This window comes from Sparus aurata, chromosome 16 (genome assembly GCF_900880675.1).
Source record: "Sparus aurata chromosome 16, fSpaAur1.1, whole genome shotgun sequence".
NCBI classification, from domain to species: domain Eukaryota; kingdom Metazoa; phylum Chordata; class Actinopteri; order Spariformes; family Sparidae; genus Sparus; species Sparus aurata.
In genome coordinates, this window is record NC_044202.1 from 5941126 (window position 1) to 5963064 (window position 21939).

The window sequence follows — 21939 nt, forward strand, 5'->3', positions numbered from 1 at the left end:
TATTCTGATGTGTGACGTGCAGCTAAATATTCTTCTATTCTGCAGGTTAATGATGGATGACACTCCAGCTGCTTGTACCTGGGGTCGGGGCAAAGGTCAGCGCCCGAGTCCAGAGAGACTTTCGGCTCGCCGGCTCTCCCGATCATGAAGTGGGACTGGCGGATGGAGGGGACGTCGTCCAAAAGGGAGGTCAGACTGAAGTAATACGCAACAATCTGCGCTCTCACACAGTACTGAGATATCTGAGTGCTGAATCTGTTAAAGGAAAACAGGCAGACACAGTTTCTACAGCGTGGATATCTCGGATTGTCTCTTAACAAAAGGAAGGCAGATGTTTTAACAGGCATACGTCTTGAGAAAGTCGACGACGAGCCCCCTTTTGATCGCCGCAGCTTCCTCCTGCAGTGCGAGAGAAATTAGATTTACTTCACGGGGCAGCCAATCACATTCATCATCCACCCCTGTGTGCAACTCACTGGGGTTCTCATCAGACCCCCCACGGCCCGCTTCTTCTTCTCCATAAATGAATTCAGCATCTCGTCACGCAGGCCCACTTTTTCCAGCTGGATGGACACAAAAGCCTCCATCAGCCTGCAGTAACGAAACAAGATTCTGTTTTATTAAAGAGGCAGAACAAAAGGCGCTGTTAATCATCGCCGGTGTGATTTGTTCTCTGGAGTGGGGGGGGGGAAATTACCTCTCCTTGGTCGTGGTGGGAGTTCTCGCCGAGCCTTCGGAGGGCGACGAGTCGGATTTCTCCCGCTGTTTGTCTCCGCCGCTTTCACATTCGTAGTCGATTTTTAAATCTTTATCGGGATGAAGGGCCGCGTCACGCTGGGAGGAAATTGGGAAAAACAAACTGAAATAACCAGACGTATCTGTGTATCTAAGTGCAGAGTGTATTTGTGTTCAAGTATTAACAAAAGCAGCAGTGGAGGCAGTGTGCTGAATATCAAAACACTGAAGTGAAAATGCTCCATTACAAGTAAAAGTCCTGCATTCAAAATCTGTAAATCTGTATATGATAATGTACTTAAAGCATTAAAAGTATCAAAAGTACAACATATAAGATAATCAGATTGTTGAGGTACACAACTCAATTAAATATATAACAAAGATCAAGTTGTTTTAGATGTTTTAATGCAGAAATCTTAAATATTATTAGTGTAAATAGGGCCTTGAAACATAACTAGTATCCTGAAGCTGTCAGTGGATTAAAAGAACAATATTTGCTTTTTTCAAAAAATTTTAGTGGAGTATAAAATGCTTGTACTTGAGTAAATATACTTAGTTACTTCCCATCATGAGCACCACCCACCTCGGCTGAAGGCGTCGCGCTCTCCGCCCGGCGACAAAGACAAACCAGCTTCACCGCGCTGAATAAAGCGTTCTTCTGCGCGACCTGACAGGCCAGAGTCACCTGGAGGTTCTCCACGCTGTGTTTGTTCAGGAGCTGTGAGGAGAAAATTCAGTACATAGCGGAAACATCATGAGAGAACGTGCCCCAGGATTTAAACTCACATGAACCGCCGCCTCCTCTGAGCTGAAGCTGAACCTCCCGATCTGGTTCTCGTCCAGCTCCTGGATGCTCAGGGGCAGGTGGGACGGGCTGAACCTGCAGCAGGAGAGACAACTTTAAATCTCTCTCCATCTCACTTCAGTGCTCGTGTGCGCCTCTTCATGATCATCCAGGACTAAATATACCGTCTAATTATCAGAGGCAGGTTTTAAAAGTGGGAATGGGAGATGTTCTGCTGTTACCTACCTGTCCACACAGCTGTCGTCCTCCAGTATCGCTGTGATGAAAACCGGCCTCTGCTCTACTTTCTCTTTCTGTTCGGCGACCTCGAACTGCACCGGCCTCAGGTGAAGGTGGAAGTCGTCGAAGCCGAGCTCCGACGCCGCGCTTCTGTACAACCTGTGAAGAATCGCTCAGTGTCACAGTCCGTCACGGCCTCACAGTGATTCGAGCGAACCTCTGCAAATCATTTCTGACACCCTGCTCCCTGTGTGTTAATGGGAGTGTTATCTTAACTGAGCCAGGTGCGCCGTCTCCGAGGCCGACTCCAGCAGGCGATGGCGGACGGTGACGAGCTCCAGCAGCTTGGAGAAAGTCTCCACGGCGTACAGCTGCTTCTCTCTTCCCTGCATCGTGTCTCTCTCCTCTGCAGACCTCACCAACGACAGCCCCACGTTCTGGACCGAAACCGGGTCCTCAAAAAACACATCTGAGAACAGCTGACAGGAGGCAAACAGAGGTTAGGCTGGCTTTGTCGTGTTAAGATAATTTTAACAGACTCTCAACACAGACAAAAACCTACATCCTTCTGTATCTGAGAGCTGTAGGAGGCTCCAGGTGAGGCCAGGTGGGTCCAGCTCTGCAGGGCCCGCTGCAGGAGCCTCTGTCGCAGGGCGAGCTTGTCGGCGATGCTGCCGGCTCGGTGCAGCTGACAGATTTCTGTGTGAGCCCGAACTAAGCTGTGATAGACCGCAGAGGCCATGCAGAGGGACGGATGGACCTCCAGGAGGAAGACGTTCATCAGTGCAGGGCTGCAGACGGGACACAAGAGGGTAAACACACTTTTGGAGGACACCAAACCGACAAAGACTTCTGCATGTACTCGCCTGCTGCCTCCGAGTGAGACCGGGTGTTTGGGAACGTAGTTCGGTGGACGGCCGAAATCCTGAACAGAGCCTCTGTGGCCGTCTCTCCAGATGCGCTCGAGGTACTGCCGCTGTTTGTCGATCTGATGGGACCCACAACACAATCTGTCACCACACGCAACATCCAGAATGGTTCAAAAATATATATTTTAGCACAAAACAGCAGTTAGTACATTCAGACTAACATTTAATTCCATTTTCAAATTAATCTGGTGATTAGTTTCCAGATTTATTGTCAAAAAATGGGTGAAAACTGCCAATCACAATGTCCATGAGCCCACAGAGAAGTCCGTAGATTGTTTTGAGTTCAAAACCAGTAGATAATTGATTTTTTTTTTTATCATATATGACAAAGAAACAAAGCAAAACTGCAAAATTTGAGAAGCTGAAACCAGCAAATATTTGGCATTTTGCTTAAAAAGGACAATGACTTCAATTCAGTCGTCTAATAATCAAACGAACAATCATATTGTTGCAGCTCTGAGTCAAAATGTGACATTCACACATGAATAAAATCATTTGCAATCATTTTGTTGTCACCTGATTGTCCAAAACGTCTCTGATCAGCTGCCGGTGGCTTCTCAGGCAGTCTATCTCGGCCCTGTAGGCCTGAAGGAAGTAATCCTGGTTCAGGTCCAGTTGTGGCCGACTGTGCATGATGTCGGTAACAACTCGAGCCAACTCAAACCTCTCCTCCGTCCCTGCTGCGTGCTGGTACGCCTCGTAGTAACAGTTCAAGAGCTGGAGAACAGAAGAGAACCATGAACCAGACCAGCTTTGGAAAAATGGGAGATTAAACGGGTTTAATACGTGTTTGACCAAGACATTTCTGTCCCTGTACCTGTACTTTGCTCTCCAAAAACTCAGTCTCACATGTCCACAGGTCGAGGAGCACTGCGACACGGTCCACCTCTGACCCGGCCCAGGACCGGACGTCTGCCGTCTCCGTGCCTCTCATCTTTTTAACGCTGTTCCTCTGGATGAAACGTGAGCCGACCAGAAGAATCTGCTTCTCCAGCTCCTCCAGGTCCTGCAGAGCGGCGTCGTACACGATGTAGAAACCTCTCTGGTCCTGCGTGTGGACGAACCGGCCTTCCACACTGTAGAAATCATGGAGGTTCTCCACCTCTGCAAACTGCATGAACTCTGAGCAATGGACCTGGATGAAGAGGACGTCATGGACTGTAATCTTTACGTAGTCTTTGTTAAAGTAAGAGGAGAGCGATGGAGAAGGGATGACTGGTTGCTCTACATAAAATAAACCTCGATCAATCCAGGAACTCAATAATGTAACAAACAAGGGAGGAAGTATTGAAGCCATATAATAGTTTTTTAAAGCCCTGATAAAGAACTACCGTGGTTCTTTTTTCAACCATTTACCCACTAAAATAAAGGCTTTTTACATTTTCTTCCTTGTTGTTACATTCTGTTTATATTTTAAAGAAAAAAAGCAAAATTCTCAGATTTTAGTCTATTAAATTGACTTTACTTTCCTCTGCAGTGAAAGTAACCTGAATGTGTTTGGGGTTCTGGACATTTGAGGACGTCATCTTTTGGGAAACACTGATTTTCAGAATGAGAAAATACTTCAAACATATCTTTAAAAAAACAAAAAAAAAGTATCCTCATCTGGATCAGCACCTGGATCTATATCTCCACCAAAACTGCTTTCTTCCCTGATTGTGTTTTTGCTAAATATATTACTGTATTAGTCGGATAATGACTCATTTTTTACTTTTGATCTTGTAAAACTGTACTTCATCCAAAAAAGACATATTTAGTGACTCTTCGTGAAATGAATGGAGAATAAGAAGTAGTGTTCTTGTTTCCAGCAGACAGACCGACCAATCAGAATCTCCGTTCTCACCTTGCAGTCGACAGGAGTGTTGTGGCTGAACTGGAGCGAGCCGAGACCTCCCGCCTCTCCTCCTCCTCCTCTGGCTGCGTTCATCCAGCCTGTTTCCTCCGCCGTGCTGCACAGCTCTCCTTCCTCCAGCTGCAGACCCGCCAGGTCAAAGGTCAAAGTCCTCTCCAGAGAGCGCAGGTAGTTCAGCAGCCCGAGAGAAACGCGCTGTGGACGGGGGAACAGAGAAGGCACAGAACGTTGATGTCCAGAATCACCCAGAGCACATCTGGCTTTGTCGTGACGCGCTGTTCGCCTCACCTGTAGCTGTCTGAGTTTGAGATGACGCAGGTAGACCAGAGACAGGTAGGCACCTCTGGTTACGATGGGATCCGAGCATCCGCCTTCTAAACTTTCATCCAGACCCAGCAGCTGCAGGCTGTCCTCGAAAGAGTAGCTGTGGTTTTACAGAGGAAGTAAAGGCAGAGAAAATAGAAGTGTTTTGGAGTATTTCTATGTTTTATGGATTTAAGGTGAGTAAAAAGTGGCTGACGGTGATGATTTGGTCAAGAGGTCACCAAAAACAGAAACAGGAAGCCAAAAGAGACGGCAAAGTTTCTCATTTATCTTTTGATTTGCACAAACTGTCCACGGCTCATACTGCAGCCAAGCAACACACACCTCTCTTTAGTTTGACCCTTCAAGCTCTCCTTCTCGTGACCTCCTCTGCCTCCGGATCCGGTTGACCTCTCGTGTGTTTCCTAACAAGACAAATGTCACTTTTTGATATAACATCGTTTCCCAAGCAGGCAGCCTCGGGGGGAGAGCAGACAAACTGGACGATACCTGCCTGAGTGAGAGAGACGGCGCTATAAATACTCGTCCAGATCTCGGAGGTCTTGTGGCGTCTCGTCTCGCTGCCTCGGGAGGGCGAGGAGAAAGTCGGCGCAGGCTGGACATCAGCGACGTGAGCAGCGTGCGCTTTCAGAGCTGAGGCCACGCGGAGCAGATCAGGGACCTGATGACACCCAGACCAGACAACACCTGATACACAAACTGAAGCTTTGTTTGACTTTTGGGTCCTTTTTGATAATAATATAGATTATATAGATGATAGTTGTGTGTAATGATACTGAGACGTCATGTAAGAGCAGACGTCACTGATACCTGAAGGAACCTGCTGTGCATCTTCAGCAGCTCATCCACAGATTTCTTTTCCTTCAGCTCCATGAGGAGTTTCTGCTGCCATGGGTCTAGTTTGGGCTTCACCTGCAGGACCGAATCCAAACCAACAGAATCCACCGAGTATAAAACACCCCCATAAAATGTTTAAATGCATAAAAATAAATGCTTAAAGGTTTATAAGCTTCCTCCCATCCCAATAACGTCTATAGATGCTGAACTACAACGAACACATTTACAAAGTTGAATGAACTGTAAGATCAGCATTTATTAAGGTGTAACTCAGTAGGGCTGGGTATCACCAGGTACCTCGCGATACGACACTATCACGATATTTTGCTCACGATAACGATAATATCACGATGCAGCGATTCTGCGATAATCGACATATTGCAAGAAATTTCCTCCACGATACATCACGATATCTGTGTCACTGAAGAAATTCAGAATTTATTGACTGCACTGAATCCATTTCACAGGAATTACAAAACATTGTCAATCAATTTCACATGAATGACAGCCAAGTAAACAAAGAGTGTATTGCACAGTGTCTCTTCTTAACACACACACTGACTACAACTATCATTAAATATCGATATGTGTGGGTTTCGGAGCTGCTTAAACCATTTTTTTAATTTTATTTGGTTGTATACCTATGTTTGAATAAAGGTAAAGTTGTCCTCCGAAGAGGGGTGGTGGTGGTGGGCCAAAAAAAATATATATATATATATATTATTATTTTTTTTTTTTTTACATTTTTAAATAACGATATTTGGCACCAGTATATCGATAACTTACCTCAATATCGCGATGTATCGTAGTATCGATATTTTGGCACACCCCTATAACCCAGTTTGTTTACTCCAACCTGAATGAAGGGGATCCAGTCGGCCTCCTTCCTCAGAGCCAGGCCGGCGCTCTTCCTCCCCCACTGGCTCCGTTTGACCTCCGTGCTGTCGTACTGAGGAAACGTCTTCATCTGCTCCTGTCGTCTGAACACCGTCCTGAACTCCCTCCACACCTGAGGAGACAAATTCAGACTGACTGACGCCATTAAAACAAGTGCACACAACAAGCCTACATGTTGCAGGTTGTGTGAGTGGCTGGCTGGACAGTGTTACCGTGCTGAACAGCTCCATCTCGTCCGCAGTGGTCCTGAGGTTGTGAGGGTCGTGGGGCAGGCTGAAGTGGGCGATCAAAGCCTGCAGCTCAGGTAGAAACTCCTCCAGGTGAACAGTGTGCAGGGGAACACGATCAGCCGGTCCTGGAACACCTGTATTCATAAATGTCTAGGGGTGGGTATTGGCAAGAACCTCACGATACGATACGTATCACAATACTTTGGTCACGATACGATACATATCACAATATCACGAATTGCGATATAAATAAAGATGAAAACACAAGTACCTGTATATGTACATCAGATGATATTGATCAGAGGACAAATTGAGTCAAAACTATTTCATTCAAAACAGCCTCTCCATTTTATTAATTCCCATGAAATTTCCGGGCAGTAATATTCTCTTTGTCCAGCTCGTTGTTCTTGCTATTTCTCTTAACTTTGAAACCAAAGTGCTTCCAAACGTCAACTTTAAATTGCGGAGGCGTTGTTAACTTGCCATCCATTTTGCAAAGACCTCAGCTACTCTCTCTACTACAGAAATACACCCGCTGCACAGCAGAGTCGCTCTTCGGCGCCACCTACCAGAGTGGAGGTACAGAAGTCGTACTGCATTCACAACGTGTCTAAACATGAATCTTTTTTTTTTTTTTTTATCGATCTTTGGAGTTGAAAAATCGATATTGTATTGGGCAGCAAAGTATCGCGACACATTGCCGTATCGATATTTTTACCCACCCCTATAAATGTCTGATCCATTAGACTACAGAACAACAGAATTAAAGGAACACAGCTGGTTTGATTTCTCACCAGCAGCATGTGAAGTTCCCTCATGAACCTTTGACTGTGGCTCTTCTTCCCTTTCACATGCTGGTATGTAGTGCAGCACCTGTCCAAGTTTGATTACAAGAAGGAAATCAACATCTTAAAAATACAACTAAAAGTCAAAAGCCTCTATGGATTCTATTTTTTATTTTTTTTTTACCCTGAGGAAGTTGTGAACAGTCTGAACAGAGTGCAGATGGCAGACGAGCCACCGCAGGTAAATGACCACATCATCCTGAGCGAGCAGGCTGGTCGCGTCTCCTCGGCCGGTCAGGATCTTATCTCTGCTCGCCGACAGCCTGCGAGCTCTCTGAACGGCGTCCTCGTACTCACGCGTCAAATACGACACCTGATCCTGAGGGGGGGAGCGAGTGTGATGTGACAAATCAGCCGGAAAATTGTGTGCAGGCGATAAAAACATCATCAATTTATTTAGACTCATGAAACCACCAGTGCTCCTTTGTTTTATTGTGATTGTTAAGAGAAGGCAATATCCTGCAAATAATTATAAAAATCTCTGTTTCTCTTTGTGTAAGTTTTCTTGTTCTATCATTAATCTGATAGTTAAGCTCTTTTTGCGGTGTGTGTCAAGAATTACCTGGATTTTCCTCCAGTGGTAAGATTATCAAGGTTTTCTTTGCATATTCATGGAGCCAAATGTTTTTGTTTGTCTGCATGGCCTCTTTGTTTAGTTTCCATGCAGAGTAAATATACCAAAAAGGAGTCATATAGTTAATCTGTTTCGTAAAGCTGGAACAATTAAGTGATAAGTTGCCAAAAAAGCCTCCCAGAAAGTATTTTAAAGATCATTTAATCATCACATTTTAATTTTTTTCACTTGAGTTTTTGCTGCTTTGATATTAAACTGTATTTTTCTGTGGTTCTGGTTTGTCCAGCAGAAAAATGCAACTCGGAAACGTCACAGAACAACTGAGAGAATAGTCTTAAATAACCACAGAAGCCTCCTCTTCTCTTGTCCCAAATCATCAATACAGAGAACGATTATCTGCCTTCCCACTCCAAAACACAAATCACCCATGAGCCCTCAGAAGAAACCCGTCCTGTCAGAAGTTGTCCTGATGGGTCACTTCTGCAGTTCTGTCAGAAACACCTCAGTTTGTCACCTTGTAATGAGGATAAAGCGTCTCAATGACGCCACTGTGGCGGCAGAATCTCCTCCATCTGAGCATGAGCAGATATTTGATCTGAGCCAAGTGATACGATCTGTCGGTGAAGAACTGCAGACGCGCAAGAGGAAATTGGTTTTAATGATCTTTATCTCGTTTCCATTGTATTCCACTCAGTGTTTTATAGTCTCCTGTTCACCGGAGTGTGTTGGTGCCGTCCTCACCTGGTGCAGTAGTGGAGGCAGACTGTCAGGAGTGTACTCCAAACTCAGGCAACTGTCCAGCTCTCTCTGCATGATGTCGGCCTGAGACTGAACCGGCAGAGCTTCAGACACCTGCAGCCAGGAGGAGAGAGGAGCCCAGAGAAGTTACCTTAATACACCCTATCCACAAATTACTTTTCTGCAACCCTCAGTCTTTCCTCAAGGATGCAATGGTTTACATTCAATATTTCAGAAAGAAGCCATTACCTGAAGCCCTCTCCTCAGTGCATGTTCCCTCTCCACGCGGAAGAAGGAAACATCCTTTGGAGGTGAAACGGAGCTGAAAGTAAACTGGGATTTAATTTAAAAAGCTTTAAACAGCTTTTAAAGAGAGACTATTGAAAGAAGAACTGAAGAAGAAGAAAAAGAAAAGGAACATGGACCATGATCGTCTTCCAAAGTGTAACACTATCACAAAATCATCTTGAACATACACTTCAACTTCAAGCAAATATACAAATGAAGCTAAATCATCCAGCCGAAGTGACGCCAAGCAGAAGATTCTCTACCGACTTGGCAAACTTCACATCTTGCATCAGTCACTCGCAGCTGCTATCTGACACAGGACACGAAATAATCATCTGCCGAGCTTCCACACCTGTAACATCTGGAGGGCACTTCTCTGTGGGGAGATCCATGTTCTTCTATTTCTGCCCTGAGTGCTGAGAGTTGCTGTGACAGCTCTGCCTCCATCTGCTCCACTCTGCCAGAGGAGGACACTCTGTACACGTCACACATGGCAGACCTTTTCCTCTTCACGGGGGGGGTTAGAAGCTGGCAAATCCAACAAAAAAAACCTAAATAAATCAAAGAAAGACACCTCTTTAAGTCCTGCCAAATCTCTGCCTCCACATGCTGACTTGTTGCGGTGTCTCCATGGAGACTAGCGTCCATGCAGCTGGACTTCCTCTCCCATTTCCTGTCCTCATGTAGACTCAGTGACTGCAGTTGATCTGTAGAGGGCTCTAATGTCACACCGGAGAGCTCCTTCTGTTACAATAACGTGATGTCAGTGCTGTTTGCCTTTTTCTACATTCTCACCATTTAAGCTGTGATTCTGTAACATGCAGCAAAGCGTGTAAAGATGACACAGTGCAGGGTGCTCCAGTTGTCGAGCTGCACACACCTTCAGCACCTTCACGCGTTCAAAAACACAAACCTTCATTTAATCTCAGCAGGTCCGGTCCTCTTGGATACAGTGTGTGATTGGTTCTTAGCTCATGATGCGATTATCCAATAGGAAATCACCTCTGCGGCGACTGCAGAGCGTGCAGCTGTGCAATTCCTCCAGAGACAGACGTGAGAAGGGGAAAAAAAGAAGGAATATCAAACAAAACTCTGGGTTTCAGTGGTTCTTGAAGCTTTATTTACATGCACCATCTCTGATACAACCAAGATAGGAGTTGGAATTACAACTGGCAATGTCAACATGATGTCTCTTTCTCTCTCTCTCTCGCTTTCTGTAGGAGCAATAGGAAGAAATGGTGTTTGAATATTGGCAGTGAGTGTTTCAAAAAAAAAACACACAAAAAAACAAACAAGAAATGAAGCTTCAAGTCAGCGTTGTGTATTTTTAGGACTCAAATTGTCCTCGTGAAGCTCAGGAAAAAAAAAAGAAGAGATATTTGGAAGCACATCTGTGCTGAATTTATTATTTGTGGAATCAGAAAAATGAAGCAAACTGCGACTCAGTCAACGTCAGTCAGACTCACCTCTAATGGAGGACACTATTTCAGGCACCATTTGCCGTCTGTTTGTCAAGTCCCGATCGATACCCGATGGAAGGTGAACGGACGATGAGAACGAAAGTGCTTTAACGCAGCTCTCCCTCGCGTCGCGTGCGTGGAAGAGCGTTCACATAAGTACATGTGGAAAAAGGGAAATAAATAAAAAACAAAGACGAATGGACAAGTCGATAAAAATGTAAACTAAAAAATAATCATCCTGCTGTTCCTACAAAAAAAAAAAAAACTGTGCTGATGACAATTAAATTTCCTTGCCCTTATAGCACTGGTTCCTTACATTTATACACTGTATATCCTCTTATTTCCACTTGTTTAAATGCAGAAATATTTTGGCAATATTTAAAATACTGTGGTTGATTTTTCTTCTTTTTTTTTTTTCTTCCCTTTCCTCAAATGGCATAAATGGCTCTACACACACACACACACACACATACACATACACACACTACATGACCTCCTCTCACAGGGTTTGTAACACTATTCTGCCCAGCACCTGCTGTAGTGCTGATAACAAAGAGGGAGGCTGCTAATGCTGCTCCATCTGCAGCCGCTCCCTGCCATCTTCTTATTTATAGCACCAAGAACTCCTTCAAATTAACAAACACCAAGATATTGTAGTTGAGCGCCGTGGAGTCTTCTAAAGGGTGGTTATTTTTAATCCGGATAGTTCTAAGTGTTCGCTAATGTAGAAATGGTGTCGACTAGAGCTAAACGCGGTCCTTACGTCTGTCCTAAACTCTGTATACCGAGCAGTACTTTCCAATATTGCAGTAAGTGGGAGAGGAGGAAGAGGAGGATGAGGAGGGGAGATGGTGAAAAAGAAGGAGGGGGGGGGGTCTGCAGCAGAAACACCATATCATCAAGACTTCAGTTAATGCACCTCTTCAGAAGGAACGGAATTCACAGTAATGTCACTAAAATCACAGGGTAAAATTCGCTAAATTAAAAAAAAAAAAACATTACATACAAAAAAAAACAAAAAAAAACAACCACACAATGTAGATCAGTTCACATCTTGATAACATATTAACCTCTACAGATTGATATTTGGTGCGTGACTCTGTGCATCGATAGGACAAAAACAAAACAAAAAAAAAAGCTTTTCAGTAACACCTGTATTTTTTTTATTTTTTTTTGTAATCTTTTAGTCCCGTTTAGGCTACGTCTCTCAAAGAAACTTTAAGAAAAGAAAAAAAAAAAAAGAAAAAAAAGAAGCTTGTCAAGTATCCTCCACTGGAACGTAATAATGTAACATTCTCTGCAGCTTTTTATTTTTAATTTTTTTCTGTAAACAGGCCGTCAACTCGCAACAGGCTGACAGCTGGTTTGGCAAAAATGTGTTTGTTTTTTTTTTCCTTTCCTTTTTTTTTTTTTTTTAAGGTATGAAAGGGTGTGAAAGAGGAGAGAAAGCAGGGTGAAAACATATTTTATCTTCAGTTTCGTGTACCACTTTGTGATACTGCACGAGTGATTCCCTGAGACTAACACGAGTTGATGCTTTTCATATAAGTTTTAACAAAATGTCCCGTACTTCCAGTCGACGCCGCTGTTCACACCGCCGCAGGCATTGATCTTTTTAAAGACGTTTTTTTTTGTTTTTTCTCTTCTCCGTTGCGCAGACACCTTTGTGTGTCTCAGACACTTAGAATACAGTACCGAACTTAATGCCTCACGTTGAAATTATAGAAAAAAAGAAATACTACATGAATACACTTTTACATACTTTCTTCCCTCTAGTTGCACAATGAGCCCCATTTTTACATTTCCCCCCCCCCCCCCCCCACTTGTCTCCTTTTCTTTGACTCCTGAGCTCCGGCAGAGCTTCTCAGCTTGGCACCCAGCTGTGAGGGGAGGTCTGTTTCGAACTCGAGAAGCTTCCTGAATTCCTGTTGGCGTTCTGGGCGGAGGTGAGGCGAGAGTCGAAGCTCAGGTCCAGGCAGTCTGCGTCCATCAGTTCATTGCGGATGATGGAGTCCATGTCGCACTCCAGACTGCCGTTGAACACGTCGAGGTCCAGGTCGGCGGGAAAGCGGTCCTGGCCGGGCAAGCCAGAGCCGAGCTGCATAGAGGCGTTCTTGCTGGGAGACTTCAGGTGCGGCTGCTTGGCGTCGTTGGGGCCGGCGTCGCTGTCAGAGGTCGACAAGCCAGCTTGCCAACCAGGCACTGAAGAGCTTTGGGCCTGACCTGCGCTGGTGTGGTTCACCAGCAGGTGGTCTTTGCGGAGCAGCATGGCGTTCCGGCGCGAGTTCTGCAGGGCGATGGCGGTGCTGGCCTGTGACATCAGCGGGTCGGACTGCGTGAGCATGACGTTGCTGGGGCTGTGGGAGTCCAGGCTGAGCAGGTCCTGCAGGGTCTGGTGGTCGCCGAAGTGCGAGATGCAGGAGAAGGTGGTCTGCTTGTTCTCCTGGATGGTCTGCATGGGCGACTGGCGCAGGCTTGTGATGGACGGAGGGCTGAAAAGAGGGTTTGGCCCGTAGCTGCCGGAGGGGCTCCCCAGACTGCTTCCTGAGCAGCTGAAAGTAAACACTGACCCCTGACCGTTGGCTCCGTTGTCTTCCTCTCCAGGAGGAGGCTGCTGGGATGCTGTCAGGCTGATATTGTCTAAAAGGTCGTCCATCAGGTTGTCGGAGAGCCCGTCGTTTAGGTTCATGGTACCTGCCAGGTCGGAGAGCCCGGTGGGCCCGGTGGACGGGGACATGCTGCTGGGGCTGGAGTACAGCATCGGGGACAGGGGCGAGTCGTCGTCGGGCACCTCGTCCAGCTCCAGGTTGGCCAGGATCGGGGACAGACGACCGCTGAGTGTGCTGGCGTTAGAATTGGTCCGGGAGCGGAAGTCTGTCCAGGCGTCCAGCTCGTCACTGCTGCGGGAGGTGGGACTTCCTGTCCACTTGGAGAGGCTGGAGGAGCTCTCCGAGCTGCCGTCTTGAGCTGCCTGCAGCGAGGCTTTCTTCTTGGTGGCGCGTCCTCGGGCACCCTTGATGTACTTGCTGTTGTCCATGGACACGGCCCGTCGCCGGGGAGCTTTGCCTCCTTTACCACCTTCAGGGTTGACCATCCACCAGGAGCTCTTCCCTGTCCCCTCATTCTGGACCTTCACAAAACGACTATGGAGGGACAGATTGTGTCGGATGGAATTCTGAAATATAAACAAATGACAACAATTAAATACATGTTTAATTTGTCTTCTTCCTAAAACATACTCGGCCACTAAGGCAGATTCTTGGGTCTCGTTAAATTCCTCTCGTTCTAACAATATTGTTCTTACCAAAGACAGCCGAGATTGAAACTTCATTTCTTGACCTTGGAAACTACGTCAGGAAATTAGTGGCCGAGCTGAAGCTTTCCATGGAACCACATAATCTTCCTCAGCAGATGGCGACTTCAATTTTGAAGTTCCTATGAATTTTGAACCGTTAATTTAACCATCAGTTTAGGCTTTTAAGGCAACGTGGACCCAAACATCTTTAAATTCATCAGAACAATCGGACAAATTCAAATCTACAACTCCCTGACAACTGTGCATCTGCTGTGGAAGCTCATGCGACTGCATGGACCTTGAGCTGTTTGATGAATACTTTAAACTTTCACCTCTGTTTTCTTTACCAATTAAGTCCTGATGGTTATCCGATTTTCTGATCACCTCCGTTTTACCAGAGTCGTGGCGATCCAATCTGGGGTCACCAGACATTTGACGCACAAAATCACTTAGTTTCAAGGAAGCTAAGTGCTAAGCTAAGAGGAAGCTGCTTTTCTCTCCTCATCTAACAGTCTTTCACAATAAAAGTCCTAGGCGGTACAAGCTGCATAACTGCTTATGGGTGTGTATTCTTGTTCTCTTAAATTCACTCTGACCATTTCATTAACAGACCACTCAATAAAATTATATATAATATCAAAATATATTATAACTTTAGCAGTTAATCCCCATTAGTTCTGCTTAAGTGTAAAATACCAAGCACATGTCTAGATTTTCAAATAGTTTTGTTTGACTAAGGCAACTTTTGTTTTCATTAATTCATTAAGCAGACGTAAAAACACAGCCCACTTTATCATTTAGGGTGTTATTGTCATTTCTTTCCCTCACAGTTGGTAAAATGTGCTAACTTTTTTAGCATTTCAATTATCTTTGATCAGCCTTTTGTCCCTCTGGGCCACCGTAGTGTAGTGTTCAGGTGGGCATGTTTTTGGAACCGTTTGTGGCTCTTGCCATAATCAAACAGGCTGTGATACTTTTTGCACATAACGCCGAACCCCAGTCAGAAGTGGACCTATTTTAAGGGGTCACAAACCAAAGGAGGATAATAAAAACTGCTCTGGAGTGAAAAAAAAGGACATTTAACAGCCGATATTTAACACTGCAGGCCTCCAAAAACAGAAGATTCAGGGTTTTCTGATACTAAACTATAACAACTACATACTGAACCGTACCAACACTGCAGTGTCTTCTCAGAGACACATCTCCTGTGCACCTCACACTGCGTGACCTATTTCTGGCTGCTCGGAAAAAAAGGTCTACAGGATTTCCCTGGAGATGTTCCCAACCATGTACAAAATTAAACAGCTGGAGTCGGCGTGACCGGCCCACACGAAGTCGCACTGCAGCGACAGAAGGAGAAAAAAGTCAGCGGCGATCTCTGCAGCCCAGAGGCCGACTTCACTGGGAGAAGGTCCAGCGTAATTCTCTTAAGCTTGAATTAACTCGAGTAAACTGAGGTCATATCTAAATCCATCCTCAGAAGATTAAACCAATCAAACGCCAAACAAGCTCAACAAACATCCAAACTACAGCTGCCCGTGGCCTTGACAATATGGATCCCGTAATGGCGGCGGCGGCGAAGGGGGAATTGCTCTCCAGCTTTTGTGATGACTGAGAGATCACAGACGAGCGTCGCCCACGGTTTTCCTCTGAATGCAGCGAGCCGACGCGGTGACCCGCTGACACCAAACTTCCCGCAAAGCCCTCGCAACAAGCCAATTAAAGGATTAGGCCAACAAGCAAACACTTCCATCACTTACAGCAACAAAGAACATGTGGCTCGCAGCAGCAACACCTCAAGTGCCTCCCTGCTCTTATTTCTCATTTCTCCGAGCGTGCAGCTGGAAAAGTTCACCGCTTTTGCTTGTTACTCAGAATTGAACGATGATCTCCTAATGTGGCCGCCGACTATGAAGTGACTCGCCGGCTTTTGGCACGTTTTCCTTTATTTGGAGCGTCTGGATGGCCCTCTGACTTCTGAGATAAGGGTGGTGTGTTTCTTTAGTTTACATCCTACAAACTAGAACAGACAGCGCGCTTGTCTTTTCACTTAATACTCCCCTAAGGTATTATGGATGATTGTGGATGAGTCGGACCAAACAATGGAAGCGGAGGGAATTGTAAAACAGGGGAAGCCAGCGTGACAAACACTGGAAACAAGGGCAACAGCTAGCACGGCTCTGGTGCAAAATCAACCCACGGCGCCTTCTTAAATCTCCTCGTCAGCGTCTCGTTTCTTAAATCAGTTGGGAAAAAATGCGGAGCAATTCAAATAAATTTCCTACAACAGCTCCGCACTGTAGTTATTTTTTTTTTTTTCCGCAAATGAATTTTTTGGGGACTATTTTTATCCAGAAAAGAGGCTAACAGGCGCCTGTGAGCGGGGCCTATTAACAGCAGCAGGATGGTGTCCTTATCAACAAACATGTCACCCAGTGCACCCACGTGACTCACTGATGTGTTTTTAATAGCTTCTGGACAACAATGGAGCTCTATGGCACTCAGGAATGAGATACATCAGGCTTTTGTCTGCACAGAAAGCACTTGGTAGTCGGATCAATCCGTCGTTCGTTCGGGCCCCTTTAGGGGATTATTCAATAATACGAAAAAAGTAATATACCCGCAGATTAATGGTTCATTATGCAGAGATCTTTCCCCTTTCCTGTATTATCTTTTGTTGTTTTGTTTTGCTGTGTTCGGGATGTTTCTGGACATCGAAGGACGATTGTTGAGTCTCATTTTCAGGTTGTCAAACACAAGATACTTCAGGTCCGACGCGCTGCTATCTGACGACCTGTGAATTGGACTCATCAAGCATCTTTCCTCAGAATCGCTCCCTGCAAACACCGACCAACAAATCCTACGCCTCTGACCTTTAACCTGATCTTTGACTCATCTCGCTTCAGCGTGGCTTAAACCGAAACCCTCCAGTCTCCACAGTTCCTCACCAGCTGGACTGAGTCCATTTCCTTTAGCTGGGTTTATAACCGGAGGACTGGACTGATAATTAAAAAAAGGGGGATAAATCTCTGATTATTTGATGAAGAGTGCCAAGGAGACGAAGCGGAGGGCAGCGCAGGTGTTGATAAAGCACGCGGGTTTCTCATTTCTGCTCCGAATATGAATATTTACGATTGATTTCGTCCCTATTTTTCAGCAGGATTTGAGCACTTGAGCTCTCATCTGGCTGATCAAAATGAAAGGATATGTTTGCAGGTGTGCTTTCCTCGAGAAATGCAACAAACCGTACCCGTCTGTGGATGCCAAAATGGACAGATAAAAAAACAAAAAAAAAAAACAAACATTAGCCAAGGGAGCCATTAATCACTCACTTCATGACCTACAGGGAGCAGACACACTAAAAGCATGAAATCCAATACAACAGCCCTGCCACACGATAAACCGTTGTGACAGTTCAGTTCTGGTCGAGCCTGTCGGAGAGGTTTGGATTCGACTCTCTGGACATTTACGAGGCCGTAAATCGTAAAAGCTGCTGGATCAGAATGTATTGTGTTACGGCAGGTGGGCACAACAGCGGTCCGGCAGAACAATACAACATAATCTATTCAAATGCCTCCTCGTAAACACCACAGTCCTGCTACATTCTGGGTCTGGGTGACGTGCAGCAGCTGAAACCGTCCGGCCTGCGTCTTAAATCAAAGATCTCGAGGACATTATCGTATCGTTGGGGCTTCGGGGACGCGTTAAATCTTCCGAACGCTGCACAGGTACGTACAGTAGGAGCCATGCATACGTTTTTTTAAAAAGATAAATCACAAAGAGCAACTCCTGCCTGCCCCTCCCCCACGCAGCCATAGCAGCTCTGCAGCAGCAGCAGCAGCAGCAGCAGCCTTTGAGCAAAGCCTCGTTCTGAGCGGGGACTGGAGCAATGCCAGTTTAGCCAGAGCCAGATCCGAAGAGAAAACACTGAGCTTCTCTCACCCTGCTACACATTGACCTACATAATTTATAGTCAGCTGATTGATTCTTGCGCCCGGGCCACATGAAAAAAAGACAGTGTGGCACACAAGCGGAGGTCGAGCCGCTGTGCCTGCCTGCCTGCCTGCCTGCGTGGTCATCACTTATACAGGAGCAGAGTGTTTTGTTTGGATTCACATCAGAGAGGGAAATCTGAGCGTTTAACCCCCGCGCTGGAGCGACAACACAGGGTTTGTCAGCGAATGCGGTGCGAAGATCCCGGTGTGGAGCAGAGGGACGGCGTCCGGATCTACAACCCGAACATGCCCGAGGACATTTTTCTCCACTCACAGTTCCTCCTCATGCAGATGAGCCAACCTTTAGGCCGAATGCTGAATGTCACACAAGCCACAAAGCATCTCCCAGGAAATGCTGATGTCAGCACTTTCTGAAAGCCTCACCGTTTAACCCTTTCCTCTGCCTCCGACAAGCCTGCATCCGCCTGCAGCGTCCCAAGCAAGAATGAAAAGCCGAGCGCCACTAATCTGATGCATGAACTAACCAGCTGACTCTGTGCAGATTAATCAGCTATTAGGATCAATTTGTCTCCCAAACACACTCGTACTTTAAAATCATCCCTGGCGAGGGTCACAGCATCGACCCCTTTGTGAAGAAACCTCCTGGAATCAGGCTGCAGCCCACAGCCACACAGTTGTGCAGGATTACAAACCTATTTCCAGAGTTTTTTTTTCTATCCCCCCCCCCCACCACAACATCTAAATCCTGCAAAGCTCAAAGCTTTCATCAGACTTGATTCCATGACAGATGAATTGGTTTTCCAGGCCTGAACTAATCCTTAAAATCAAACAGAAGCGGGGCTTGTGAGGAGCCCCTCTGCTGCACTGTGAGCAGTTGGTCTGAAAGTGAAAATCAACTTTGCATCGCCTGTTTCTGAGTATCGACTCTCGAACCGCGACCTGCTGCCTTGTTGTTGCTGGATTGGTGCGACTGCACTCTTGCAGCTGAAACCTTATATTGTGACAGCTTATCATGTGTCAAACATCCCCAGATCCCCCTGCTCATCATCCACATGTTCCTAAAGATCCCCCTGTTCGTGTTGGTGTGTGTGTGTGTGTGTGTGTGTGCACCCTCCTCCTCCAGCTGTGTGTGCATGCCTTGTGTGTCTTTACATGACCACAGTGTGGTCTTTGTTATGATGACAGCAGCACCAGCATGCCACCGCTCACCTTCCAGCCAGCAGAGCTGTTGCTGTCGCCTTTGTCCTTGAAATATGGCACAGACCTCACCATCCAGTCATAGATTTGGGACAAGGTCAGCCTTTTCTCGGGGGAGCTCTCGATGGCTTGGGTAATGAGGTCTGCATAGGAGTAGTTGCCCCAGGCGTTCCTGCGGGCGGAGGACTTCCTCAGCTGCTGGGAGGCAGAGCCGCCCAGAGCCGCGGAGGGGGTCTGCGCCGAGGAGGGCGAGCCGTCGGCGGCCTCCTCCCTGCAGGGGCCGCGCTGGACCTCCACGGGCTGGGAGACGGAGCTGCTGCTCGGCTCCCTGGGCTGAACACTGCCGTCTTTCTGCGCATCTCCGCTGCCCGTGCTGCCGCCCTCATCATCCTCCTCTTCGGGGATTACGTCAGCGTCATTCGTCCCGGGCTTGCCCGCACCAGACTCCGGACGGGGAAGGGGCCAAGTGCAGGAGCGCGGCCGCTTCTGGGGCTCGAAATCCGGATCGATCTCGACGTTGGAGGGAGGCTCGTTGCTGCTGCGCGGCGCCTCAGCCATTTTAATCGCGATATCTCGGTCGGTGCACAAAGGGTTATAAAATCACTCAGGTCGCATTCCATCAATGTTGCGTGCGGGCTGAGGAGGCGGTTTATTTACTATGCACGGTATGCAAAAATGTCCAGCCTGCAGCCCAGACCCAAACACGTGTCCCTCAGTCCGTCCGTCCGTCCGTCCTCCTGCACGGCGTCCAGTCCGCGGCATTAACAACACATCGGCTCCCTCCGTGCACAGCCCACACCCCGGCCGACATGCATGGCAATGCGGTTTGAAATGTGGGAGCTAAAGACAGGACGGGTGAGCGCAGAGTGTCCAGACGCGTTCCTTCACAGGCGTCCTGCACCGCGGTCCTGCGACGTGCATGCCACAGAAACTGAGAAGGAAGAGAGAGAAAAAAAAAAAAAACCCCACCACTCCACCTTAATGCCTCCACATCAGCTCTATCACTCCGCACACAGCTGCCATCTTGACCATTTCCTTTTCTCTCCCAAGTTCTTTATCATCCGCGCAGAGAGCTGCCAGCCGCCTGAGCGCTGCGCCGCTGTCCAGATACCATCAAGGCGGAGATTTTGCCTTTTTCTCAAGGCCCCGCAGCGTTTTTTTTTTTCCTTTCTTTCTTCCTCTTCTTAAAGGGGGGCTGGTGGAGAAACGTGGCGAGGCTCAAATCCGCGGAAAAAACACTGGTGCATCCTGGCTGTACGTGTGTGGAGCCCGCAGCAGCAGCAGCAGCAGCAGCAGCGCGGTGGTGTCCTCTCCTCTGCGCGTCCAGCAGCCCGCAAACACTTCATTCAATCTGCTGCTGCTGTGCTTTGCGCAAACGCTCCGAGTCCAAGAGGAGGGGAAAAAAAAGAAAGAAAAAAAAAAAAAACCTCGATCCAGCCCCCTGGACTGCACTGAAATTAAAGTGACAGTGTGGAGATGTCTGCAGGCCGGTGACATCACTGTTTGGGTCTCTTAATTCTGCACAACACAGCTGACTTCACATGCGAGGGTGAAATAATGTCACAGTATCTGAGGCGGCCGGATCCCGATCGATACTCGATTATTTGGGGGATGTCGATGTCGATGTTAGGGAGTAACGGATCTGATGCAGCAGCGTGTTTTATAGTGAGACAATAAACTCCACCAGGAAATAGAATCATTAGAAATTAAGTCAAGCATCTTTTTTGTTATTTTGTTCTGTAAAACATCCACGTCGGCACATATCAGACATGATATATTCACATATTCCATCCAGAATTCCCTCTATGGGGAATAATGATATAATAATAATACTATTTTTTATATGTATTACTCACACAATGTAGATTAATATTTTCTTAAATGTCTATAAAAGCACCTCATGAATGTTCACGATCAAATGTCATCGTATTTTGGGACCAAATACCTTGATATCGACTACGTCACTTTACTGTTATGAAGCCTTTAAAACCAGGAAAAGAACACACACGTCACATCGCGATATAACAATATAGGCAGATATACAGGTATTTAGCGTGTACTGCCAAGTCTTGACTTAAAAACTGAGTTACTGACAGAGAATTTCAGTACTTACCTTATTATTTTTTCTGCAGAACCTTTGCTTTAAGGCTGATTTTGCAAGATTAAAGCTGTGACCACAGACCACATATATCAACATATACATCAACCACATTGTCCTAAGTGAGACTAGAAGCTACAGTATTGCTGTAATATCACACCAGATATCTGAAGGTTTAAGAAAAAATGATGTGGTCAAGATTTGCCTGATAAAATGACTAAAACTGACCAAGCAGAGTGACTTTACGGTGCTGCTTCTCTTTTCACCCGAGCATTAAACCTTCACACTTTACAAGGAAGGAAGGACGTTGCATCATCTCAGCAAAGCAATTATATATCCCACTAAATAAAAGGCCCCCAACTGTCTCCGTACCAATAACACTTTTTCTGCCTGTATAGGAGTTAAACTTTAAAGTGCTTTTCTCACTTTCACTGCCCACGCTTCTTTGTTTTTTGAAAGGCGGTGTGTATTACTCAGTGTTTACATGAAGAAAAAGATTCAGGTACGTGGCCAAAAGAAGTTAAAGCAAACTCCCGACGCTTGATCGAAGACGGATACATAAACATAAAGCATCTGGAGGAAACATGCCATCTGAAACACTTACTTACAACCCTTCCAAATCCAGTCTGACAAACATCCACAAATCAGAAATGAACCACA

The 21939-nt window shown here is 46.3% G+C and overlaps 2 protein-coding genes across 2 annotated transcripts in view; both read right to left on the reverse strand.

The window, feature by feature from the left end:
• The window catches only part of LOC115597715 (uncharacterized), a 19209-nt gene extending 9163 nt beyond the window's left edge, over positions 1-10046 (reverse strand). Inside the window, exons 1-25 of the mRNA XM_030443917.1 lie at positions 9626-10046; positions 9235-9307; positions 8989-9099; positions 8762-8875; positions 7798-7992; positions 7623-7701; positions 6811-6962; positions 6558-6710; positions 5675-5776; positions 5358-5525; positions 5189-5268; positions 4829-4964; positions 4532-4735; positions 3506-3823; positions 3205-3405; positions 2626-2747; positions 2322-2550; positions 2036-2238; positions 1766-1918; positions 1522-1615; positions 1319-1453; positions 698-834; positions 477-591; positions 350-399; positions 79-255 (exon numbers count right to left, since the gene is read on the reverse strand). Of these exons, the coding sequence (XP_030299777.1) occupies positions 79-255; positions 350-399; positions 477-591; positions 698-834; positions 1319-1453; positions 1522-1615; positions 1766-1918; positions 2036-2238; positions 2322-2550; positions 2626-2747; positions 3205-3405; positions 3506-3823; positions 4532-4735; positions 4829-4964; positions 5189-5268; positions 5358-5525; positions 5675-5776; positions 6558-6710; positions 6811-6962; positions 7623-7701; positions 7798-7992; positions 8762-8875; positions 8989-9099; positions 9235-9307; positions 9626-9921 (3797 nt within the window). The 5' untranslated portion in view covers positions 9922-10046. The remainder of the gene's footprint in view (positions 1-78; positions 256-349; positions 400-476; positions 592-697; positions 835-1318; positions 1454-1521; positions 1616-1765; positions 1919-2035; positions 2239-2321; positions 2551-2625; positions 2748-3204; positions 3406-3505; positions 3824-4531; positions 4736-4828; positions 4965-5188; positions 5269-5357; positions 5526-5674; positions 5777-6557; positions 6711-6810; positions 6963-7622; positions 7702-7797; positions 7993-8761; positions 8876-8988; positions 9100-9234; positions 9308-9625) is intronic.
• A 324-nt stretch (positions 10047-10370) lies between these two features.
• Positions 10371-21799, reverse strand: foxo3a (forkhead box O3A). The gene is made up of 2 exons (XM_030443700.1): positions 19194-21799; positions 10371-13908 (listed from the first exon to the last, which is right to left on the reverse strand). The coding sequence occupies exons 1-2, from the start codon at positions 19737-19739 to the stop codon at positions 12598-12600; spliced, it is 1857 nt and encodes a 618-aa protein (XP_030299560.1). The 5' UTR covers positions 19740-21799; the 3' UTR covers positions 10371-12597.
• Between the last annotated feature and the right edge of the window lie 140 nt (positions 21800-21939).

Bases quoted from the DNA above. Each gene is read 5' to 3' on its own strand.
- foxo3a (XM_030443700.1), bottom strand. From the start codon at position 19,739: ATGGCTGAGGCGCCGCGCAGCAGCAACGAGCCTCCCTCCAACGTCGAG. The intron at 13,909-19,193 runs GTGAGCGGTGGC...TTTATATTTCAG, and splicing joins ACAGCTCTGCTGGCTGGAAG to AATTCCATCCGACACAATCT.